General features: G+C 37.6%; 1 protein-coding gene across 1 annotated transcript in view; it reads left to right on the top strand.

Annotated features, from left to right (window-relative positions):
• The window catches only part of GRM5 (glutamate metabotropic receptor 5), a 454,718-nt gene that overhangs the window by 396,352 nt on the left and 31,656 nt on the right, over positions 1–26,710 (top strand). The window contains exon 8 of the mRNA XM_040963986.1: positions 5,776–6,715. Coding sequence (XP_040819920.1) covers positions 5,776–6,715 — 940 coding nt within the window. The remainder of the gene's footprint in view (positions 1–5,775; positions 6,716–26,710) is intronic.

Raw genomic sequence — 26,710 nt, 5'->3', positions numbered from 1 at the left:
TTTGAGAATTGTAAGACATTATCAAGTGATCAAAGGTGTGGAAAAGGAATATAGATTGGAAGGCCTATTCAGTAAAATAAGAGCAGAAAACAACCCTAATGTGAAGACAGAAATATAGTTTCCATTTCTGTCTTTGTTTTCCTGGGAGGGTCTTTAATACTGATTGGACCTCATCATAATTATTGGTGATGTATTTTGTGGTGTAGGCATTAATCATTATTAAGGAAGCACTCAGAACTCCTCATAGGCATAACCAGAAAAGATCTGCACCTCGATACATTATAGTTAAACCTTTATACAATAAAATATAAAGAAAATATGTTAGAATGTACACTAGAGAAACACCAGATTACCCTCAGAGAAATCACAATTAGCCTAACAGCAGATTTCTTATGAGAAGCCATTCAGCCTTAGAGAGAATGGAGAGACATGGCCTGTGTACTGAAAAAAACTGCCAACCCAGAATACTACAGAATACTGTAGCCAGTAAAACTGTCATTTGGACAAGAAGGAGAAATAAAAACCTTCCAAGACAGAAATTGAAAGAATTTGCCACCATTCATCCATTGTTACAAATCATACTTAATAATTGAAAAGCACAGAAATAGAGAATGAAAATTACTATAATGAGAATGTAAAGGTATAAAATCTCCCAGTGAAATGGCAAAGGCTATCCAAAGCAAAAAAAAAAAAAGAGAGAGAGAATATATTTTTGGAAAAACATTAAGATCAACTCATTACCTTTCAGTAATAACTTTGAACAGAAGTGGCATAACTTTTCCAATCAAAAAAATGCCAACTAGCTAAATGGATTAAAAAGAAACATTCATCTATTTTCTCCTACAAGAAGCGTGGTTCAACAACCAAGAAAACACAGACTGAGAAACAATGAAAAAAAATTATGTCATACTAATGGAAAGAAAAACAAGCAAGTACAGCTATTCTAATATCAGCCAAGTTCAACTTTAAACACCGTTTAAAGATGGAAAAGTTCTTTGTAATGACTGAGGGATAACTTCAACAAGAACATGTGACTACAGTAAATGCAAATGCATCCAATGTCAGAATACCTGGGTATTTGAAACAACAGGATGAATGTAAAGGGATACACAACTTCTAATGTATAATGAGGGACTTCAACACCCCCCATAATCTTCAATGAATAGATAGCAAATAAACATATGAACTAACCTGTACTTTGGACAAAATTGACCTATTTGACATTTCCAGAACATTTAATTCCACAGTTGCAGAATACACATTCTTTTCATCAGTGCATGCCACTTCTTCCTCTAGGATAGACCAATGCTGGACCATAAAGCAAGCCTCAGCAAATACAAAAAGTACAAGAAAAAAAAAAAGAGAGAGAACTGATTCCATATATCTTTTCTGAACACTGTGGAATAAAGCTGGAAATCAACAACTCAGGAAACTAGACAATATTCAAATACATGGACACTGTACAGAGTTATAGCTAAAATCAAAAGAAAAATTTAAAAATCACAGCACAACATCTCAAGGTTTTTATTTCTCCTTCTTGTGATACAGCAAAAGTAGAGAGTTAATAATGATTAATGCCTACACCACAAAATACATCACCACTAATTATGATGAGATCCAATCAGTGCTAAAGACCCTCCCAAGAAAACAAAGCCAGGACTGGATGGCTCCACTGTTAAATCCTACCAAGCTTATGGAGAAAAATTAATTCTAATTCTTCTCAAACTATTCAAAATAACTGAAAGAGGAAGTATCCTCTCAACTTTCTTTATAGTTCAGCATCACCTTAATCTCCAAACTATACAAAAATACAACAAAGAGAAAGAATTGTGGACCAATATCCCTGATGAACGTAGATGCAAAAGTCCTCAACAAAACACTGGTTAACTGAATCCAACAACACATCACAAAGATCATCCACCTGAACCAAGTGAGATTTATCTTTTAGTATGCAGAAAAATAAAACACAGAGGACATATGCAAATCAATAAATGGGATACATCACATTCACAAGATAAAAATGAATACCAAATGATTGTCTCCACAGATGCAGAGACAGCATTTGACAAAAATATTCTTTCAAAATGAAATCTTTAAAGAAATTGGATATGAAAGGAACATTGCTGAATACAATCAAGGCAATATACCAAAAAGCCATAAACAACATTATATTGAATGAGGGAAAGTTGGAGGCATTCCTTTAAGATCTAGAACCAGACAAGGATGCCCACTCTCACCACTGCTATTCAATATAAAGCTGGAGAAGTCAGGCTATCACTGCTGGCAGATAACATGATTCTCCAAATAGGAGAATCCCACATCCTATTGGAACATGTAAGTTTGATAAAGCTGTAGGATAAACTAATGGATGAAAGACCTTTGTGTACACGAACAATTCATGGGTTAGAAAGAATTTATAAAATCATTCTCCTTCACCATAGCAGGGGAAAATGCAATTAAAGTACATTTACTCAAAGATGTGAAAAATCATTAACACAGAAACTACAAAATAACAAAGAAAAATAGAAGAAACCAAAATGTAGGAAAATGTTCTCTGTTTCTAGATTTGCAGAATTAATAACATCAAACTGTCCACATTGCTGAAACCAATTTACAGATTTAATGTGATTACAATCAGAATATCTACAATATTCCCCTTTGGTCTGGAAATGATAAACTTCATATGGAGACACCAGAGACATCAGATAACTAAAGCAATCTTAAACAACAAAAGCAAAGCTGGGGGCATCAAAGTACCAGAGTTCAAAATGTACTATAAGGGCAATTTTATTCACAAAGGCATGTTACAGGCACAGAAACATAGAAAATCAATATAACAGAATAAAAATTCCAGAAATGAAACCCACACAGCTACAAACAACCATTTTGTGTCAAGATATCCAAAAACAATCCAGGAAGAAAGAACAGTCTCTTCAACAAATGGTATTGGGAAAACTGGATCTATGTATGCAGAAGTGACCCCTAACTTATACCTTATACAAAAATCACATCTGAACAGATAAAGGATCTAAATGTAAAATCTTGTACTACCAATTAATAGAAGAGAACATCAGAGACACTCTAAGACACAGATATAGGAAAAGTCTTCATGGAAAAAACTCCATAAAAATAGGCAGTTAACATAAAAATGAACAATTAAAATTACATCAAGCCATACACTACAAAAGAAACTTATTAAAAAAGTGAAGGTAGCCAACAGAATGAGAGAGAATATTTACAAATGACACAACTGTTAGAGGATTAATATCCAGGATCTACAAAGAACTCAAAAAACTTCACAGCAAAATAAAAAATCCAGTTAATGGAACAGCAAAGGAAATGGACAAATATGTTTCTAAGGGTGAAATTCTAATGTTCAACAGATATTTTACTAACTATCACAAAAATGTAAATAAAACCACACTGAAATCTCACTTCACTCCAGTTAGAATGACTATCATACATACATCAGAACAGCATGAATGTGGATGGGTGGAGAGGTACCCTAATCCACTGTTGGTAGGAACAAAAACTACTGCAACCATTATTGAAGTCAGTGTGGAGTTTCCTTAAGTATTTCAAGATAGATCTACCATATGACCCAGCTATCCCATTCTTGAGAATTCATCCAAATGAAAGAAAATCAGTTTATGCAAGTTATCTATACTCCCATATTTATAGCAGCTCTATTCACAATAGCTAAGACATGGAATCAATGCAGATGCCCATCCACTGCTGCCTGGAGGAAAAAAGTGTAGTATACATATTCTAAGAAATACCTCTCAGCCATAAAAAGAATGCAATCTTGTGTTTTGTAGCAAAATGGTTGCATCTGGGAGCCATGATGAGTACTGAAATAAGCCAGTTCCAAAAACACAAATATCATATGTTTACCCTGATTTATGATATCTAATACACTCAGAACAGAAAGTCTGTGAGCTAGTTGGACATTTTGAGATGTTGTCATTGTTGATAGCCTGTGTCTATACTCTTGATGAACGGTGGTGTTTCTTTTCCTCCCTCTGTACTTGTTCAATTCTACAGCTAATGCTATATTGTTGCACTTGTGATTGTGAAGTACACTGAAACTATGCCATTGTAAAGATCATAAGAAAAAGAAGGGAGGAGGAGGGTGGCTGGCGAATGCTAGAAGGAAGGGAGGGAGAAAGCATCACCATGCTCCTAAGTCTTTACTGTAAAATATGTAAAATTTATTAAACTTATAAAAATAATTTAGAATACAATTTTAAAAATAAGCTGAACTCCAACATATTAAGCATCATATGTGGACTTAGAGGACTCAGAGTACAAGTCCAGATATATTCATAAATAGTGAGATATTTGTTTAAAGTTTATTGTATTATATTTAAAATTTTATGTTAAAGCTATATGCACAAATTTTATGTTTAAAGGACTTATTTTAGTAAGAATGTATTTTTCCTTAGAAGTTTTGTAAATTCAGCTGAGAATCTCCTTTTAGATCCACAATGAATTTGCTATAATGCTACTGATACAAAGATCTTGAAGCAGGAGATCAGCTGGACAGAAATAAGTGGAAGATGAAACAATGTTTCCTTTCTGTTTGTTTCTATCATGAAGCTCTCTTAGATCAAGTCCGGAAAATCCGTATGATTCTTGGCTATAACCTATTGTTAGCTCCCTAACCTCCAGTGACCATTAATATTCAAAATCACGCACAGACTATGGTAAGTGAATAGGAAAACCATATCTGTACACTAATTAGGATTTATTTTCCCCTGCATATATGGAGAAGAGTGGAAAGGAGTTTTTCTCAAGGAAATGTGGTTACATATGTCCACATAGTACAGTCCCATAGTTATCAGCTTCCTTCTAGTCTTCTCCATCATGCCTAAAGCATGTTTTACATTCTTAAGTCAAACAGTAACTGCTCTCTCTAGCCTTGCTATTTCTATTCCAGTGAAAGGAGAAAGCAGGGAAGAACAAAGGGGACAGTCTCTGTTCTTGAGTGCTCCAGATTCCTTCATTCTTCTCCCACTTCCTCAGTGATGCTTGCAATCCTGGGTGTCTTATTCTCCACAACCATGGAGATGACTTTAGTGGAGCAATGGTTTTCAACTTTAGGTGCACATGCATTACAAAAACCATGATGCCTCATTATGCCTAAGGGAGTTACATCAGAAATTCTACCAGTGACCTCCAGGCCTCAGTATAAAGCCATGCTGGAGAACCACTGTCCTAAAGAAAAATTAAAAAAAAAAAAGCCAAATTTTTTCTGTCACATAATCAAGTAATGCGTAGAGACTTCATCCTCAGAGTAGAGAACAGGAATATTACCAGGCCCATTTGCCTTTGGAGTCAGTTTTTCCTATGAATTTCCCCCTTCTGCGTTTTTTAACAGTGTCTTTCTTCTGTAACATCTAAATCACAAATTCTCTTTTCTGTACCAATGTTGGTCATCTTTGATCCTTTATTTTTCATATATTCTCCTATCTAAATACTCTATGTGGCTCCAAAATTATTCTCAAAAATTTTCATGAGGGTACTGGATATATTCTTTACCACTTTGGTTCAGAAGCTAGGATAGCTTCTATCACCAGTGTATACTCAGTAATAATAATTTAAAAAAAAACAAAAAAACCCAAAAGATTCCTAAATGTGAGGAATATTAAGGTAATGAAATCAGGTCAATGGGAACAAACTGAAATGATTATAAGCTCTTGCTTGTAACTTAGGGACATGTGACCAAGTTAAACATCTCTTCCAATTTTTCAGTGTTTTTCTGTGTCTCTGCAGGTTGTGATTTGATACCAGTACAGTATCTTCGCTGGGGAGACCCTGAGCCCATTGCAGCTGTGGTGTTTGCCTGCCTTGGCCTGCTAGCCACCCTGTTTGTTACTGCGATCTTCATAATTTACCGTGATACACCAGTGGTTAAGTCATCCAGCAGGGAGCTCTGCTACATTATCCTTGCTGGCATCTGCCTGGGCTACTTATGTACTTTCTGCCTCATCGCAAAGCCCAAACAGATTTACTGCTACCTTCAGAGAATTGGCATTGGTCTCTCTCCAGCCATGAGTTATTCAGCCCTTGTAACCAAGACCAACCGTATTGCGAGGATCCTGGCCGGCAGCAAGAAGAAGATCTGCACCAAAAAGCCCAGATTCATGAGTGCCTGTGCCCAACTAGTGATTGCTTTCATTCTCATATGCATCCAGTTGGGCATCATAGTTGCCCTCTTTATCATGGAGCCTCCTGATATCATGCACGACTACCCAAGTATTCGTGAAGTCTACCTGATCTGTAACACTACCAACCTAGGAGTGGTCACTCCGCTCGGATACAATGGATTGTTGATACTGAGCTGTACCTTCTATGCGTTCAAAACCAGAAATGTCCCAGCTAACTTTAATGAGGCCAAGTATATCGCCTTCACAATGTACACCACCTGCATCATATGGCTGGCCTTTGTGCCAATCTACTTTGGCAGCAACTACAAAATCATCACCATGTGTTTTTCTGTCAGCCTGAGTGCTACAGTGGCCTTAGGCTGCATGTTTGTGCCAAAAGTGTACATCATTCTGGCCAAACCAGAGAGAAATGTGCGCAGCGCCTTCACCACTTCCACTGTGGTACGCATGCATGTAGGGGATGGCAAGTCATCCTCTGCAGCTAGCAGATCCAGCAGCCTGGTCAACCTGTGGAAGAGGAGGGGCTCCTCTGGGGAAACCCTAAGGTAAAAATTGTGGGGGCATGGTGGGACTGAAGCACTGGCTTTTGCTCCCAGGTCTTTTATATAGAAGATAGCTGAATGAATCAACCTATGTGAGGCAGAGAAGGCTTGGGAAGATCTCATTAAATGGTTTATTGGGGGCGGGGGGCAGGGGTGTGAGGGTGTTGGTTGGTTGGTTTTTGTGGAGTGACTGGTAATTGGATGTGGGTCCAGTTTCTTAGATCAAGGGTAGACATCTGAAAGTTGAGGTCAATGATAAAACATTATTATGGTAGAAAGTAAATAAAGTCAGGAGGTTAGGTTCAGAATTAAATCATTGCATCAAGGCAAGTGATCCCATGTCCTGAGCAAATGGAAATACACTATAGGCTAAATTTCAATTCAACAAAGCAAAGAGCAAAGATTGTTGTTAACAGAGAAATCCCAGGAGCTTTATACATCCAACTGTACTTGTATGTGCATGAATCTTATTCAAGCCCAGAAGAATTCCTGGATTTTCATCCCATGTAATCATAAGAATGTGTAATTTGTATTTTAGTTTTCAATGGACAAGCTGGACTCTTTGGAAGATATCTAAATAGCCTAAAGGGCGAAACAACAAAACAGCTTTGAATATAACCCTGGACAACCCAGAAGTTACCAAATTCTTCGTTGCATGTATTCTACCTTCCCCATCCCCAGCCAAGTTTAATATCACAGCAATAGATATTGTACAGTTTCTACATTAAAAAGAATATAGAGCCAACAACCAATTATTTCCTCATAAGGACCTTCTTATATTACAAATTACTTAAAAACAATTCAATATGCAATAAGGTCATGTTATCAGTAATTTGGACATAAGTTTTCAGGTATTAAGTAACATGGAATGTGATAATTGGGATTAAGAAGATCCTTATTTCATAGATCCATTGATTAGGAATGAAGATATCTTCTCTTAAAGTAGTAAATATCAAAAGATCTAACAGGGATATCTGCACTGATAAATCCACTGAAATCTGAAAGCACTCTAAAGACATATCTTTCAAATGAAAGCCTCTAAATAATATTTCTCAAGCTATTCTCTTAAGCCATCAGTTGTAGTCACAGAAGTATTACTTCTCAATCAACCTTACTTCAAAGCATGACATATGGCAATGATTGCAATGCTGGATCTGCTGGAGTTTGAAAAGAACTCCCAAGATATTGAAGTTTATTCACAAGGCATAAACAATTCACATTATTAATTTGTGGCCCTACCTTTTTCAATTCTTTTGCAACTTATTTATGCTTTTCATATCAGTTTTCTATATTATACATGACACTCTACTAAAAATGCCTTCAGTGAGTGCTACCGGTATCATGGCTCTCACACACAGGGACTTCCATACATCTGGTCTGCGGGTGTGTTTTTCACCCACCTTCCTGACTCTTCTCTGAAACATTCTTTCTCCAAAACATCTGCAAATTCAGTCTGTTACTGTAGTTAAGAATGGTTATATTTTAGATTTTTAATTGTATCAGCCTATCTTCACACACTGTTTTGAAATAAAATTTTCCAAGGAAGCCTGATATTTAAGACAGAGAGATGAATGGAGGTAGGAATAGTGCTTCTGTATGTAACCACCCGAAAAACTCACGAGGGAAGGCTACCCCCCGCGTGGGGTGACAGAAGTACTTGGTCATGCACAGTTTGCACAGTCAGAACTTTGCTACTGCCATTTCCTATCTCTATACCTTATTTTCTTCATCTGATAAATTGGAATTATGTCACTTACTTCATATACCAGGAAGAATAAGAAAATACAGCTAAAGGGAAGGCACATAATAGACACTTATTGGAGAAGCAGAATACAGTGTGAGATGGCACTAAAATGGATATTTGTAGCTGTGTAAACTTAGGCACATTCATTTAACGAGTCTATCTTGATCCCCTCCACTGATAAATAAAAACAAAATGTATACTTCATGGGATGGTTGTAAGAATTAAATTTGTTCATGCAGGTAGCATGTGCTACAAAGTAAGCCCCTTTTAAGTATTTTCTATTTGGATTAACAATTGTCAATCTTCTTTCATACCTTAAAATTCACTGGGTTACATATGTAAGAAGGATGCTCTTAATAACAAAGAGAACATTTTAACAAGCAATAGAAATCTAGAGATTGTGCATGTATAACCAGGGTTTTCTGCGATGTCCACATCTTCACTTTGTTCAGCTTCTTATCGTATTCTAAGGCACTCCTTATGGTAATTTAAACAAATCAAGTTTCTTAGAAGTGGGTCTTTTCTCTATGTGGTTTATCATGTTCGCATTGTAATCAATGTCTAACTGTACCTACAAGGGAGATTGGCCCACAGAAAATGCTCAATTATGAATTTGTATACTTTCTGAATGAATGGCTTTGGGAAGGTGGTAATTTTCAGGTTATTCTGACAATGTTCAACTTCTTTATCCTTCAGGATCAAGTAATTCCTGATTATTGGATTTTGCAGTCAGTACATTAGGATATTATACTCTGAAAGAGGGAAAACAGGGACTTTTGCCATTACTAGGTTTTCTCTGTAATGCCATAAATTCATGCCTGTCTATATGATTACAGCTAGAACAGTCTACAGCCTGATTACATGGAGACTTTTTTTTGTTTTGCTATCAAGCAGTATATTAAACTTGGAACTTGTTGTTGATGCAGTGAAGGAAAAAAGGAGGGTAGAGGAAGATAAAATTCTGTAATATCACATTATTCCAAGCCTGATTTCCTTTGATTGGAAGAGCTACAAGCGAAAATTTCTTTCCTCTATGACTTCCACAAGCTCCTGTACTAAATCTTTCCTGAGACTCAAAATCAAGATGCACTAATACAGTATCTGTCAGAGCATCAGTACAGGGAATAAATGGATTTGCCTTCCATTGTTTCATTCTATAAACATCAATGCTTACTACCTGTTCTGTGACTTTCTATGGATCTTCAATATTGGAAAATAAATGCATCAATGTATGTTTAATATTTTCACATTTTATTCCAAGCCACTACCTAGAATTGTGTTTCTCAAGTTTGGACATTACAATATGGGATATTAGATTAAAGCTCTGGATGTAGATCCTTGGAGAGAAGGAGCTACTATGCTGGATGCAGCCTTCTCAGGTCTCTTGTACCTTCTATTCACACAGAGAATCAGGCAACATTAAGCTTGGATTTGGTCCGGCTTCTTTTCTACAGAAGGCCTATACATTGCCTTTGCATGGGTACTGGCAAAAAGCAAGCACTCTCTAGTGTAAAGAGACACTAATTAGCAGTCTTTGCAAGTAAAGAATGCAATAATACCTCTTAAGGTTACACTATTTCCAAAATTTATATATACTATTGCATAAGTACACAGAGATAAGCATTATGTAAATACAGTATGCTAGTTGCAGTCATATGCTTCAGCTGTTATGATGATGAGTAATAATGTATGTTTTGAGCAGTAAATGAGGTGTATACTATACAGGGCTTCAAACAGTACATAGGAAAGTACAGATTATGGAAAAAACATATGGGTTTCAACTGCTTCCAAAATTAATTCATCTTCTACAGTCATTTTTCCATAAATATCTTTAGGTTTACTTATATGTAAGTAGTTCATACCAACACATAGAAAACAATTAACAAATAGTAGTTAAACTTTACAGAAGACTGTGTTTAGCTGAAAGGAACAGAAATTATTTTTAGCAGCTTATCATGTTGTTCTGTGCTGCATTTTCCTCATGTTGCAATAATTATGGGAGACCACTTCTGGTGATGTAATGCTAACACTTTAGCCGTTTTCCAGGTCTGGTACTAGTGATTACAAGCCAGCCATCATGACTCCATAGATTGAAATATTAATTTAAGAAAACAAAGTCTTTTCAGAATTGGTAGTGTCCCATTCACTAAAACTGCTTCATATAGCTATAGTAGAGTATGAGAAAATGTGTGTCAGCCTTTATAGTGGAAATTTAATGGGAAAATCGAGTGGCACTATTCTTTAGCTTATATGGCACATAAGCTTATTCATCGCCTATGCCAATAAATAGTGCCGATGATGAAATTGGCAATGCTTCATAGTAATAGTTGTCATAATCATAGAAGGGAGACAGAGCGATGGACAGAAAGAAACTACAAAGAAACACAACACAGGAGACTACTAGGCCCTGTTTCCTTACACAACTATTATAGATATATATGTCTAGTATTTCTAATTACCACAAAATATTATATAGAGAAGCAATTGTCCTTACCCTTTTTTTAGATGAAGAGTTTCAGGTCTAGCATGATTAGCTGCCTCGTTAATAGTCTCATGACTAATGAGTAATGCAGCATTTCATAAATCAGGTCTTAGGGGCAGTAAAACTGAGCATTTCCCAGTGTAGGCTTGTCTCTTGTTTCACAAATTTCCCCATGAAAAAGAAGGCCAAAAATAAGGGCCAAAAATTGTTTAGAAAAAACTCTACTATTTGGTTGCAGATAAAAAGAAATCTTGCAACATAGAAATGCATCCTCAGTTTGTAAAGTCCTTTCATTTTCTATGATTGCAATTTACTGGATAGTTTTTCTCCTCGAGTAGCCCTATTTCCATTATGAAGAAATGATGTTCCACGGGGGCCACTTTGGGAAACATCATCACAGTCTAAAGAGAAGGCTTGTTTATGGTGCCTGAAATGTAGTTCATATCTTTAGTGAGAAGGGACAGAAGGGGCTAATTTCCTCTTCTGGTCACAGAGAGAAAATTACATTGGACTCTCGCAGCCACAAGGAATGAACAGAGCTAATTCTCACAGATCCAGCAGTTTCTAGGAGGTCAAATCAGCTCACTTCAGACTACAAAGAGGAAAAGTTCCCAGGGGCCATTCAATTCATTGAAACAGCAAAGGACTTTTTTTTTTTCTCAAATGGGAATGAGTCACTATGGAGTATGTGTGTATGTGTGTGTGGGTGTGTGAGTGTGTATGCCATCATTGTATAGACGTCCCTGTGATTAACATTTTGACTCTAGCACTAATTTTCAGCACAACATGATGCAGCATCAAATCATTGTCAAGGAGGTAATGCCAGGCTTCCATTTAAGCCCTTCACTTCAGTTACAAATAGATAAATGCACACAGTCAGTTCTGATTTAACTAAGGCCTCCATCTGATGATGCTAACATTATAACTATAAAACTCAGCATTTTAAGATCCTGGAATTCTATAGTGCAGTGACTAGATTGATTTAAAAAAAAAAAAAAAAGCCTTTAGCTCTAACTTACACGTTTCCTTAGAAACTAAAACATCCCAACAAGATTCTAATCAAATGTAAGAACCAATGTGGCCTCCATCGTAATTTTAAAATGGAACATTTTCCATTTTAAAATTGACTAATTAACTTGGCTTTAATTGACATTGTTATGAGGACCCACCCAGGCTGTAAAACCAAATACTAGTCTTTCCCACATCCATTGCCCAAATTACAATAGGTCATGAAAACTGGTTCTCTTGAGTGATTCCAATATACCCCAACTATTACCAGGGCTTTGATGATTTCCAATTGCTTAAATTTCATTAGGAGGTAATTAGTCTGTATGCAATGATGCTCGTGTTAGCTCTCTCCTTATGACTCTGATGATACTAATTATCTTCTAAGGTTCAAATTCCTCAGTAAAATCCTATCAAATGTAAATGGTTTACAGATTTTTCCTCCTCTGAACTCAGAGCATTTATGGTGGCGCATACATTTAGCACTCCTGCTTTGCACTGTACTCTTTATGATTCATTTATGTTTGGAGAGGATTAAGCATTCTCAGGTCCTGGGGATACAGAGGTTCTTTTGTGTACATATGCATGATTTTCACACTTATCTAATGCTGACCCACAAGTATTTGTATCTTTGTCATGGTCAAGCAGCACACCATGAGAGAGATACAGTCATCCGGAGTTGGTTGGGCAGCAGCTTCTGGGTTCATACAGCCAACACAGTGAATGAGATTACTCCTGTCACAGTAAGCATAATTGCTCATTTTATTGTCTGTATTTCATCTTGCAATGCTTGATCCTAAAAATGTAACAAGAAGTATTTATTTTTCTAAAATCAAGCTTAATTATCAACCATTCTTTGATTAAGTGCTTGCATAGCGTCAAACTCTGTTCCAGATCCAAGGGATACAGAAGTATTTGAACAGCAATCCTTGCAGCACACCAAGTATTCTGAAGGGCTCAGAATTAGAAACAGCTAAGTTAAATAAATTTGTATAGCACCATGATATTACTGATGGAGGCACAGAGAAGCTCAAATATAGAAGTGCATCCTCCCTCTGGAATTAGAATTCACATTTTGAAAGGACCAATTCAAGCAAAAACTATGTAAGCACTTTATTTTTGATTAAGACTTCTACACTTGCTGTGACAGGATGGAGCCAAACTTTCTTCATCTTGCAAAAGAGGACCTTTGTGATTTGACTCCTTGCCTGATCAGACCTGCTTTTGGTCTCATCCTGTCTGGCATTCCATGAGCTTCTCCCAATTTCCTTGCTGTAGCATTCTACAAGGCAAGTACCTTGATGTGAAATACACCCACATCCTTTCACCATTGACTCTCACTTGGCCAACCCATACTCAATGAAAATCACTTCAGCCAAATAGCCTGTCCTGAATGGCTGAAATGGAATTAACTCTTCTGGATAATGAAATAAAACATGTGCTTTCTGCTTACAGCACTTATCAACCCATGCTGCAATTACCTATTTCTCAGACTCCTTTACACGTGTGTACATACACACATACTTGTACCACACATGAAGACATCACAATCAAATACACATGATGTCATGAACTTACTAAGGGCAAGCATTATATCCTATTCATTTCCTGTGTTCATCAGTGCTAAGCCCAGTGCTAGGACTCAAAAGACTCAAAGTGCTCCTCAAATAAGTGAATGGATGAATAAATAATGCTTGAGCTTCATCGTCCCTTGGAGAACTATCTAGGGGCCAGGAGCTACTCTAAATTTCTTAAAATACAAATCAAAGTAACTCCTCAAGCACGTTAATTCTGTTTATCCCAAAAACAGTCTGTGGGGCAGGTATTATTTTGTCCAGATGAGGAAACCAAAAGAAGCAGGGGATAGTTAAGCCCTTCCAGAGAGGCAAATTTAGAATAAAAGTAAATTGAGGTCAGGGAATATGCAGGAAACCATTCAACTACGATGCACATTCCAGCCATTTGATTCATGGAAGCCTGAACTGAGAAGAGCAGACAGCAGAAATGAAATGAAGAGTACAATTCTCCCCCAGGTAGTTTCCTTAGAAACTGCCAGTGAATAAAATACACAGGCTTTGAGATGAACTTCAAATGTTAAGGACTAAAATTTAGAAATTTAATGATGATTTGTCAAATGTCTATGTAAATTTGCTGGCAAGAATAAAATCTGACTGCCTTCATTTTTACCCATTTATTTACAAGATTCATGATGATTTGCATAACATTATTATGTAATTATTTTGAATAATGCCAAATGTCAACTAAAGTCTCAATAAATATACAAATCCTGATGCTACCTCCCATGGTTCAGTCAAGTTTAGGTCAAAAAGTATTTTCCGAATAATCACTATATACTGAGCATAGCTGGGTTCTGGGAGTAGAGAAATAGATCAGACACAGAGTCTGTCCTTCAGAGAATTTGGGAAGATCAACTCACACACAAAATTAATAAATTTTGTGGTGTATGGTATGATGATAGAGAGGAATGCAGAGGAAAGTGGAATTTTGTAGGCAGGAATCATGCCCAGCATGGAAGCTCCTGAAAGGGTAACACCTAAGTCTCAAAAGGTCAAGCAATCCAGGTGAAAACTCTGAGTTTCACTATTGTTACCAATGACTTGAACAGCATCCCAGGGGACTCAAAAATAAGTTACATAGAAGGACCTAGAAGCATGCAGATGTCTTTCTGTGGGCAATGAGATAGAAGGCTCCCAGGGGAGAGACAGGGCTCTCAGTTGTATCCTGGGATGATTGGCTTTAAGAATCCGTCAGGCAACCACTTTGTGGGCACCTTATCTTCCTTCAGGAGCCTAATTTTCCCATCTCCTACTCACTGTTGAGATCTGCTTCCCTCATCCAACTTGTCTCCCCACAGCAGTCACAGTCAAAATCATGTGTTCTTCTCCCCTTTCTCTCTACTGGAAAATAAGTAAATTGTGCTACTGTGACAATGATTGCTAATGACTTGCTTCATCTATCCTGCTATAACACTTACTAGGCCTTCTATCTTAGGACAAGAACCATACTCAGTGATTTGGTATGTATCTCCACTGGATTGTCTTAATGCTGTAGCCTCATGAGAGCTAGGCAGTCTTTACTTAGTGAGCTAATCAGTGGTGAACTGAAATTTGGAATATACGTGTGTCTTCAAAGCTTATTCATTTCAATATTAACTTTCTTAATGGATGCATTTTCTCTACCATGTACCCCTTTTGTTCATTTTTGCTATTATTCATAAATAAGGTTACAATGAATGCATTTCTGCTGCATAAAATCTCATATTCTGATTCTGATGTATACTCAGAGATATTATCCAATGGTGACATTTTTTGGGGGGTGGGGAGTACACAGGAAGGTCAGTCAAGATGACATCATGAACAAGACAGCCTGTCAATGTCTATGATGTTCATCATGTTTATAAGAATGTCAGTGTTGGTAACCTGGCAGGTGTAGTCCTGTGTAAGGGAGTGATAGCCTTGCCAACACTATGTGGATTCTAAGCCTAACTCTAGTCACCTATAAACCAGAACCCTGGAGAAATCAGTAAACATTTTGGAGCCTCTGAACAATGAGGACTGACTCACTCATCTCACTCTGTAGTACTGTCACAAGGTCATTGCAAACATAGCACAGAGTGCATCCCATAATCAATAGTCATGCTATTTGAGTTTCCTATTCTCTAATGACAGTCACTTCAGGTGATTCTATCAAGAGAACTTCCCTGACTTCATGCTTCAGGAAAGGTAATTTTGAACTGGAAACATTCTGAGAATCCTATGTATATTACTGGAGGATAGTTACATTACCTGGCAAATTGCCATCATATTCTTAGGGAGTAGGTTAAGAAGTTCCCATATGCCTTTGTAAGAATCAAGCTTCACTCAGAGTTTAGAGGTGATCTGTAGATTTTAGTCATTTTCTCTCATTTGCATTGTGGTTTGGGAATAAGTTTGAATTTCTTCATAAAAAAAAAAAATCTGAGTTTTAACTTGGGCCAGAACATGTGGATCCATCTTTATTTAATTACACAGAAACTAAATGACAAATTCCTGTGGTAAATTTTATGCATCATATAATATGAAGAATTCTTTGAAGAGGTACATGTGTGCTTACAACTTTCCATTTGTTTAGCTGCAAAACAATAAAGCAATTGAAGGAAACAGTCCCAGCATCACTCTTGTGCACAAGCTTGCAACCTGGCTTTGTTCTCTGGCGACCAAACAGCATGCTCCAGATAGCACAAGCTGCCAGAGAGCACGACTACCACTTCTTGTAGAGTTCAAACAGCACAACCAAAAATGCAGGCCAATAAAGCTATTTTCTCTTATTTACTCATGGGACTTTCTTAGATTGTGTAAGAAGAAAGCTCATCATTGCTAAAGAAACATAGATCTGCTGCTAACTTCACTCTTCCCAAATGAACAACACCAACAAGCATAGTAAATGTGATAAAGGTACCACTACAAAGAATCAATATTTATTAAGCAGGATCTCAGTCATATCTGAGACACTTATCAATGAGTTCTGCATATTATTATTACATGAGATAAAACTCCCCTTCCCAGATGTTCTGATTCAGTAGGCATGGAGTTGGCCAGGATTGTCATCTTGGTCATATTTCCAAGTAATGCTAATACTGTTACAATAGAAATTTCCTGATAGGTTCACTCTCAAATCACAGATTTTCACATTCTCTGCTCATAATCACCATGTGAATCAGATATTAGTATTAGTATTATAAATCCACTTTAAAATGAGAAAATTGAAGCTTAAAAGGTTAAGTGGTTGGTTCAAGACTACACAATGGTAAGGCACACAAATCAAATTCAAATCCAAGGTTGTCTGAATTCAATGCCCATGATCTTCCCACAATAGTATGAGTAATAAAACTGTAAGAGGATAGAGTGCATAACTGTTCCCTCTTTCCTGTTTACTCCATAGCAGTTTTTCTGCTTACAGATTCATTAAACTCCAGGGCACTGCTTGCTCACCTAAAGTAAGATAATAGCATTGCCACTGTGTTTGTCTTTGCTTTGATTCCTAAGTGTTCATTTCACATTTCTCATTAGGTAAATTCCACAATAATCTCAAGATGATTCTCAAATGTTCGTGGTGCATCTCCTCTATGCTTGAGAGGCATATAGTTTGCCTGGCTGGAACCAGTGTGTAACTGGAAGATCAATTATTATCCCCAGCCATTCAAGTTCAGATACACAGTTGCACCAGTGCCAGATGGAGGGGAGTGACTAAATAACAGGAAATGCAAAAGTGCCTTAGATATCTAAGTCACTTAAACTCTCAGAACTCCAGCATGTTGGCCATATAATGTTGCCATAAAAAAGCACACTAAAAAAAACCTTATTCAGACTTAAAGACAGCAATAGTACAAGAGAGGTAGAAGAAAAATTAATATTAACATCAATATCCTTTGTAGTGGTCAGCATAATGTCCTCAAAGTGGTCACATCCTATTCCCTGGAACCAGTGAACATGTTCCCTTTTAGCCAGAGGGAACATGCTAATCATGTTAAGGATGTGAAATTGGAAGGTGAGCCTTGATTATCCAGACAAGCCCAGTGTAATCACAGGCATGCTGTAAGAGGAAGGCAGAGGTGTCAAGAGTCACAGGGAGTTACTGAATCTGATGCTGTGTGAAGTCCTATCCATTTTTCATGAAAGTGTTGGGTATAAGCTAAAGAAAATGGAACCACACATGACCCAAATGAATCTATGTCTCTGAAAGAACTAGGGAAATTATGATGGTGCAGGCAAAGTTAGTGGAGTCCTGATGGGGAATGAGAAGGAAATTAAGTTCTGAGTAAATTGTGGAAACTTCTCTCAGAATTATCTAACCATTGGGTATATCTATGGATATGGCTGATAACTGGAGAATGGACCGACACAAAAATAGACTTCTCTTTGCCTGCAAGGATAGCAAAATGAAAACAAAATGTTCTAACACAAGGGGATTAGCTAGCATGTTTCCTCTCATTGTTTAACAAATGAAAATAAAGACGAAATTTATTTTAAAATTTATTCACACAAGTCGGATGTTGAGGTTTATTTTAACCTAAAGGATGTCTGAAGTATTTGATGATACTTGAGAAAAACAAATCGACTTCAGTGGAGAAGTTACAGACATATTAGCAGAACACTAATGCGCTGAACTAGAGTTAAGCAGATGCAGACTTCTGATGTCTTAACTGTGTATTTTTCACCTTCAAACTCCGAATCCTTGCATCAAAGCACATGTTATCTAATTTCCCCTTGGACATTTTTCAGAGGCTTTCATTTAAATGTATTCACTGTGCAGACACAGCTTTGTGACTGCATCTACAGGGAAAATAGTGCCAGACAGACAGCGAGTTGTGGGCTGAAAGGAGCAGACAGCCTTTAAACTCCAGGGCATTCATGACCATCCTTAGTGATGCTAGTGAAGAGCCAGGCTTTACGCGTCAACTGTTTACAGACTCTCTCCCCAGCAACCCCAACATACTCTTCAGTGTACAATAGACCGGGTCGCTTTCCAGACCACTAGGGGGCAGGCGGGTTCTCTAAGCAGCCCCAATGGGAAAGCAGTTGTGTTCCGGAGGATCTCAGCTTGAGGGACAGTGAGGATCAGTGTCAATGGAGGATTGACTAGAGGAGCTTCTCCTGAATAGCCAGAGGCATGCTTTGGCAGGAACAATGCTAGCAGTAGATGTACCGATTCCCACATGTGGCAACTGAAGAAGGCTCCTAATCCATACTTCCAAACTCTATCTGTTGATCATTACTCTCACCCTTGCATACCAATAAAAATAGTGGGACAGATAAAAGTTGGGCAAAAATCAGTACTTTTTTTTCTTTGATGTTAGGCTTTATGCTCACATGCCAGAGAGGGGTCATGTGTACGTATTCTTCCACCTTACACTTTTGTTACTAGAAATATCTTTCAATTCCAGTGACTGATGGTCCCATAATTTATTATTCAGAAACAAACTGACTACTGGGAAATCTTTCCATTTATTGGAAATATACCATGCGTGTACATGTGCTATGGACCCAGTAGGTAAGGTTTTTTCACCTCTTGTACTGATGAGGACACAAACATGTCAGAGACATGAAAAATCTGGCCCAAGGTGGTAAAAGTAGAGATTGAACTCTTCTGGTATAAGTTAAAAATTTAGCTGAAAAATCCACTAGAATTTGTGGTTCTGTCTAAAGCTTCACCTTATGAATGAAAAATCAATGTGCCCTTCTCTCTTTAATTACCCCATTTCTGGGAGGTAGAAAAACAAAGGGAAGGGATGTGCAGCTTTCTGCTATCTGTGAAATGGTACAAAATTTGCACTATTTTTAAACACATACTCAATATAAGTAAAAATAGTAGGATCTGACAGTGGTAGGCAAAGAAGAAAGGGCAATGGAGAATGGAATCAGAACTTTCTAAAGCTCTTATTAGATCAGCCAAAAGTTTAAACAGAAGAATCGACAGAAGAGAAGGGAGAGTACAGTAGAGTATGGAAAAGGGATGACTAAATGGACGTTAAATGTGATGGCTAACAAGGATCACTAGAATATCCATTTGAAAATGAATATATTAAGACATCATGAGGAGGAACAAATTGCTCACAGACAAAAAAAAAAAACTAGAAAAGATTGGGTCTTGAGTTCAAGTCCAAATGGTGTGGCACTCATCACGTTCATGGCCTTAGCCAACAGAAAGCTCAGTGACAGGAAGTCATGTCCGATTCAAAGCTAAGTGCGACAGAATGACATTGGAGAAACTGTCATTGTTGTGATTTGATTTCTGTTAGAGATCCTCACATGTACTCCCCTTGACAAAATAAATGATTATCCATTAACATGGCTTTCTTTTGCTAACCCCTCCATTACAACGTTCCCTTTTTGTAATCTCTAGAGTATTCTTCTTCCTAGTAATCCAGCTAGGTTCTAAAGCAATCTGCTTGAGTCATGAAAGTAAGAATATGCAAGAGGGAGGGTTTACTATCCAGGCTGAAATATGTACACAAGGCAGACAGCGCTGTCTTGAAGAAAACTAGTACAAGGAATGAGGTACACTTCCTAAACACACACAGATTAAGTACATAGTTTCATTCTTATTAAATATTTTTGTTTTATTTCTCCAAATCAAGAATATCTTCAAAATTATTCACTAAAAATATAAAATTCTAAAAACATGTTTTAGGTGTTGTCAGCTACAGTTGAAAAATCACAAGATGTTTCTTAAGTAATTCATGCAAATATTTAACTTGCTTTTTACAATTAAATGTATTCAGTAAATTAATTTTAATATGTCAGTCGGACCATTAGAGGAACATATTTTAAGAAATTAAATCATCTCATTACCACTTCTCTAGATTTCATCACTACAGACTCTTCTTTCTTCTCAGGATAAAAATGGAAATTTTTAGCCTAGTTTCTCAAATTCATGCCTTCTTTGAGATTTTTTCTTTTCCCAATCCTTCTCATCCAATCAGCCACTCCCCTTACTTCTTTCTACTTTAGCTTGTGCCTTTCCACTGATATCACCATGATTCAAGTTCTATTGTCTGAACTACTGACATAATGTCCTAAATCTTTATTATTGATGCACCACCTGGTCCCTGTAGCTGCCAGAATGATTTTCCTACAGTGCTAATCTGTTTGCATTAGCAATCAATGTCACTTCAAATCAATGTCAGTGGATATACATGCCTTATAATATAAATATCTGGAACTCTTTCACATGAAAGAACCTTACCTATCGGCCCTTACTGACTTGATCACTGCAATCCTGGATCGAGCCATTCATTTGTCATGATGACTTCTAACATCCCCATCACCAGTGCTTCTCCATTCATCCTCCAACACATAGTACAGTAGTTAGTTGCCTAATACACCAAGTCCTGTCTGTTTGCTTGATATACTTCTGTATATATTCTCCCACCTGTACTAAGTACAAACACCCAGCTCTCTTTTTTGTACGAGGACATACTTTCGTAGTTCAAATATACAATACATTTTTATTGTTTTACGACATAGTTCCATAGGTTCTGGGATGTCCCATCCCCCTTCCCAAGTTTCCTCCCCCACCCCATTGTTTTACCCTCTATTAATACAGCGGGTGGTTCTTCATAAATAGGCATAAGTCCATGATGCAACTATTGAAGTGTTTCCCAACATTGTAGGCATGGAGAATGTCAGAGAGTCCACATCCTGCTGTTAAGATATGTTCAACTGTTTCACTGAGAGTCCACCTTTGGCACTAATGCAGAAATACTGCTCTATGTCTCCACAACTGGACATGTCGATCTCCGCTGTAATGCTGTTTTACATCTCCTTAAATACAGAGCCAGAAAACACAGTCCACAACAGGTAGAAAAATGGAAACTTTTCAGCAGCAGAAGTTAAACAGCATGCTACAGAATTACCAATTCATCACTAAGGCGAAGAAAAATATAATCAAAAACCTATTTGTTGAAATTGATACTATGGGCCCAGTGTAGTAGTCTGATGGCTAAAGGCTTCATCTCGCATACACCAGGATCTCATATGGGTGTTGGTTCTAATCCTGGGTGCCCCACTTCTCATTCAGTTCCTTACTTATGGCCTGGGACAGCAGTCAAGGACCCTGCACCCACATAGGAGACCGAGAGGAGGCTCCGGGCTTCTGGCTTCGGATTGGCTCGGCTCCAGCCATTGCAGCCACTTCGAGAATGAATCATCAAACAGAGGATCTTTTTCTCTGTCTCTCCTCCTCTCTGTATATCTGACTTTCCAATAAAAATAAAATAATTTAAAAATGGATACCTTTGCATGACCATTATGGTGCTGAGGAAATGACAATAAAAACAAGAATATCATTACCCATGAGATGTAGCAAAAACAGTGTAGAAAGTGACATTTGCAACCTCAGGTTGTAAATCAAATGGTCTCTTAGGGATGATCAATTAATGAATCACAGGGACTTATTGAAAAGGATTCAAATGACTAGGAAGTACAAAAAGGTAAAATTCACAGCAGAAATAGATTTGACACCAAAAACTGCAAGTTAAAGCAAGAGCCACTCCCTAAGAAGATGAGCAAGACAACCTCTCAGTCATATCAGCAACAGACAACCATTTAAAATTAGAGCTGAAGTGAAATGGGCCAGGGTTTTGCTCTTTACATGGGTCATGACATTGTCGGCATAGCAATAGTAAACAGTCATAATTTTTTGTGGTCTAGGTATATTTAGAAGTTTCATTGGGAGACTACCTTCATTCCTTAGTAGAGATGCATTCTGATGATTTTACTTGATTCCTTTTATCCTGGTCTCGATTATATCCTTCATTTGTGGGGTTATAAGTGTGTATATTCTCCTTTATATTTTTGGTTTCATTTTTTTGATGAAAATTGTCTTATATTACTATGAATACATACATACATATACATATATATATGTTAGTCTTTTGGACTCATTTAACTAGGCATAATGGTCTCCAGTTGGGGCCATTTGGATATCAATGATAGATATCATTATTTTTAATAGCTGAGCAGTATTACATAAAGTAAATATACCATAGTTTCTTTATCCATTCCTCTTTCAGTGAGCATCTAGGTTGTTTCCATGTTTTTGTGATTGTTGATTGTGCTGCAATGAGTATAGAGGTGCATGTTGCTGTCTCATACATCAGATCCCTTGGATATATTCCCAAGAGTAGCATTGCTGGGTCACATTGCAGGACAATCTTCAGATGCCTGAATATTCTCCATACTGATTTCCATAATGGCTGCACCAGCCTGCAATCCTAATAACAGTGGAATAGCTTCGTGTTTCCCCACATCTTCGCCAGCAGGTGTTGTTGGCAGTTTTCTGTATGTGGGCCATTCTCACTGGAGTTAAATGGAACCTCAGTGTTGTTTTTCTTTGAATTTCCCTTATGGCTAGGGAGCTTGAACATGTTTTTTTTTCATGTCTGTTAACATTTATTATTTCATTGTTTGTTTTGTTGTTATGATAATTGTTATGATAAGTCTGGATTTTTTGATGCTGTCATGCATTTCTTAAATAGATTTCTTGGCTTTATTCAGGTTTTCGTCTATGTATTTGAGTAATTGTATGTTCTCAAATTAGTTATCTTCTGCAGAATCAAGATGGCAGAATAGGGTAAAGACACATTTAAGCGGACGGAGAAACATTTAATCAAAATGAAGCAGAAAGGACCCATTCCAGAAAATAGGAGAGGACAGAACAACAGCGGAGGAGTACCTGGAGACTGACAGACACAGGAAAGCAGTGGACACAATGGTGTGGTGTTGCAGTGACTGATAATCCAGTAGTATTCAGCCACTGGCAGTCTGAACTCCACCAGCAGCTGGAACTCCACCAGCAACCAGGTGGGAAGGGACTTTCACTGGGAGCTTGGGAGATGAACCCAGACAAAGAACTGTCTGTCTTGCTGGTCTATTTGATTTGACCAGGAGCAGAAACAGAGTGGCAGATCCCAGACGGGCAGTGCAAGAACAGTGTGGATTTCACAGCCCAGTTAGCTCTAGAGCCAAATTGGGAGCCATTTTGCTTAAGGAGGCAAAGGCAAGGGAAAGGACTGAGCTAAGAGAGAACTCATTTCTGACTCAATGAAATGCAGCAACATGGCATTCTACAGGTTCCACCCAAGACAGGTCTAGGTAGACCTCAGACCTCATGGCCAGCAGATCAAGAACTCTAGTAGGGGCACATCAGGTGCCATTTTGTATAGTATGGCAAAAGCTTTAGGAATTCAGGGTCAACAGTGAACTACGCATGTGCTGAGCTCACGAGAACTCACTGAGTTTAGTGCATTTCACTGGTCCCACAGGAAAATAATACAACTGTAGCATTGTATCAGTCTAAATAGGTCCATGTGGCACACAGACCTTACGGCCTACAGGTTCTGGCAAGATCAGCACCACCAACAACCTAGCTATATAGGACTCTTGGTGTCTCCCTAATCCTGGAACCTGCTCGAACCAGAAGTGGGAGAAAGGTTGCAGAGACAAGAGTGCAGCCTCAGCACGATACCACAGGAGATGGAGACTGGTAAGCCAGGAGTTGGGGCTACGGAGATCTTGGTGGAAATCTAACATAAGAACCCAGACCTGGAACTTGCTGGAGGGAGTGGCACAATTGGCAGCAAGCAAAGAGCTGAGTAGCAATGGCAATAAGTAAAATTAAACAGTGAGTGACACAGCTTAGAAACCTGCCCCAAGAACAAGAATCTGATAACTAGAAGTACAATGATCAAGAGCAAAAGAAGACACAAAGGCAAAAATGAATATTACTGAAAACTCCCCTGCAAAGGAGCAAAACCCTATGCCAACCTCAGAGTTAACTGAGGAAGACATTGAGAAAATGGGGGACAGAGAATTCAAAGACTCATTATAAAGCTTCTGATCAACAATAAGAAGCACATACAAGTGTTCAAAGAATTTAAGGAATATGTTACACAAGAAATAGCAGCAATAATGCAAATCAAGGCTAATATATCAGAAATTAAGAACACAGTAGAGCAAATTAAAAGTACAGTGGAGAGTCTCCAAAATAGAATGAAGCAAGCAAAAAAAAAAAAAAAAAAAAAAGAACCTCAGAATTGGAACATATTCCTGTCATCAGGGGAAAGCAAACAAAAAGCTGGAAGCAGAGCTGGATCAGGCCAAGAAAAAGTATTCAAGAATTGAAAGACACTATTTAGAGTCCTAATATAAGAGTTATGGGAGTCCCAGAAGGTGCAGAAAGAGAAACTGGTTTTACAAATATATTTAATGAAATAATAAAGGAAAATTTCCCTAATCTGGAAGAATTGGGAAACAAGATCCAGGAGGGGCACAGAACTCCCAACAGGCTTGACCAAAAACAATTTTCACCACGACACTTGATATTCAAACTCTCTTCAATTGAACATAAGGAAAAAGTACTTAAATATGCACATGAAAAAAATTGACTGACATATAAAGGAATGCCAGTTAAACTCACAGGAGACCTCTCACAGGAAACTCTACAGTCAAGAAGAGAATAGAGTGACATATTCCAGATTCTAAAAGAAAAACATTATCAGCCCAGGATAACTTATCCAGCAAAGCTTTCTTTTGTCTTTGAAAATGAAATAAAATTCTTCCACAGTAAAGAAAAGTATGAAGAATTTGCCTCTTTCAAACCTGCCCTACAAATGGTACTTCAAGATGTTCTCTTGACAGAGAAGAAGACTAGCACTCAAACAAAACCAAAGGCAAATGTGAAGAACATCCCAGTAAAATGACAACAGAAGACTACATCAATGAACAACCCATGCCTAAAATGACAGGACCAAATTACCACCCATACATATTAACCCTGAAAGTAATTAGCTTAAGCCCAATCAAATGTCATAGATTAGTAGACTGAATTAAAAAACAAAACCCATCTATTTGTTGTCTAGAAGAGGCACATTTCACCAACAAAAATCAGCAGAAGCTATATCTCATGGATTTTAATGTTTTTGTTGTTAGTTTCATCTCTTCAAAACAATTTCTTGTGATTATTCAATGACCCATAGATTATACAGTAGCATTTTCTTCAAGGAGATTATTTTCTTTTTCATTTCTTCAGCGACACATTAATCATTCAGTAGCATAGTATTTAACTTCATGATTTGTTAATTTCTTTTTTCTTCCTGTTGTTGTTTTGTTTTGTGGCTTTTCATTTAAGGGGATGTATAGTAGCTGTGTAATGGAGACTGTCACATCTAGTAACATTATTTAACTTCATGGCATTGTAAATTTATATTTTCTTCCTCTTGTTGATTTTGTATTGTTACTTTTCATTTAAGGGGATGTACAGTAACTGTCAAATGGAGATTAACATATCCAGATGTGAGGATAGAATGTAGTTTGCATCTCTACGTCCAGACAAAGATGGACTTACAATGGAACTGTTGACTGTATCTTGACAATAGGAAGCTGGACTCTCTGCCTTTGTCCATGCACACAATGATGGACATATGACTGTGTCTGAAGAACTATACTTTAGTAATGACAGAGAAACTAGGTGGGGGGTGGGGTTGGGGAGAGGACTAGGAACTCCCAGGAGTCTATGAAACTGTATCATAAAATGATGATAATAATAATAAGAAGAAGAAGAAGAAAAAGAAGAAGAAACTAAAAACCAATTAGTTAGCTTCCAATTCTGATATTCTGTCTTCTGCAACATTCATTCTGTTGCAAAGGCTTCCTAATGTGTTCTTTACTTAATGTATTTCAGTTTGGACCTGCTTTATAGGTTTTTTTCTCTGTGGTGATACAGTGTTTAAGTTCCTTGAGTTCTTGCTATCATTTATCATTGTCTCTGAAGAGTTTTATGATGATTTTTTTATTCCTTGTACATTTTTTAAATGCTCAATATCTTCATCCTGTAGCTCTAAGATTGATATGATCTTTTATTCATTTTTGAGGGAAGCATTGGTTTCCTCATTTATGTTGCTTTCTCTTTTTCTGCTGCCCTTCACCATGGCCTTTCAGTTCTACAGGCTTTCTACTTCCTGTTGGTAATGTGAGTGCCCCTGCAAACCTTCATCAGTCTCTGGTGTATCACTGGAGATTTCTGGGGCACCTGTCTGGGGTTGGGGAGACTGCTGAGGCACAGAACCACCATCTGTGCACCTGCTTGGAGAGGATTCCTCCTTTTTCAAGCAGATGTTGTGCACGGATCAGGGTGAGTAGAGGATCAGGCAAACACGTGTCAATAGCCATAACTTTGTGCTGCCAGAAATCTGCACTCTCCTGGTGTT

The sequence above is a fragment of the Ochotona curzoniae genome, unplaced genomic scaffold (assembly GCF_017591425.1).
Source record: "Ochotona curzoniae isolate NIBS_2020 unplaced genomic scaffold, NIBS_Ocur_1.0 scaffold_3223, whole genome shotgun sequence".
Lineage (NCBI taxonomy): Eukaryota > Metazoa > Chordata > Mammalia > Lagomorpha > Ochotonidae > Ochotona > Ochotona curzoniae.
Note: the sequence above shows the minus strand (reverse complement) of the source record. Positions and strands in the feature narration are given on the sequence as shown.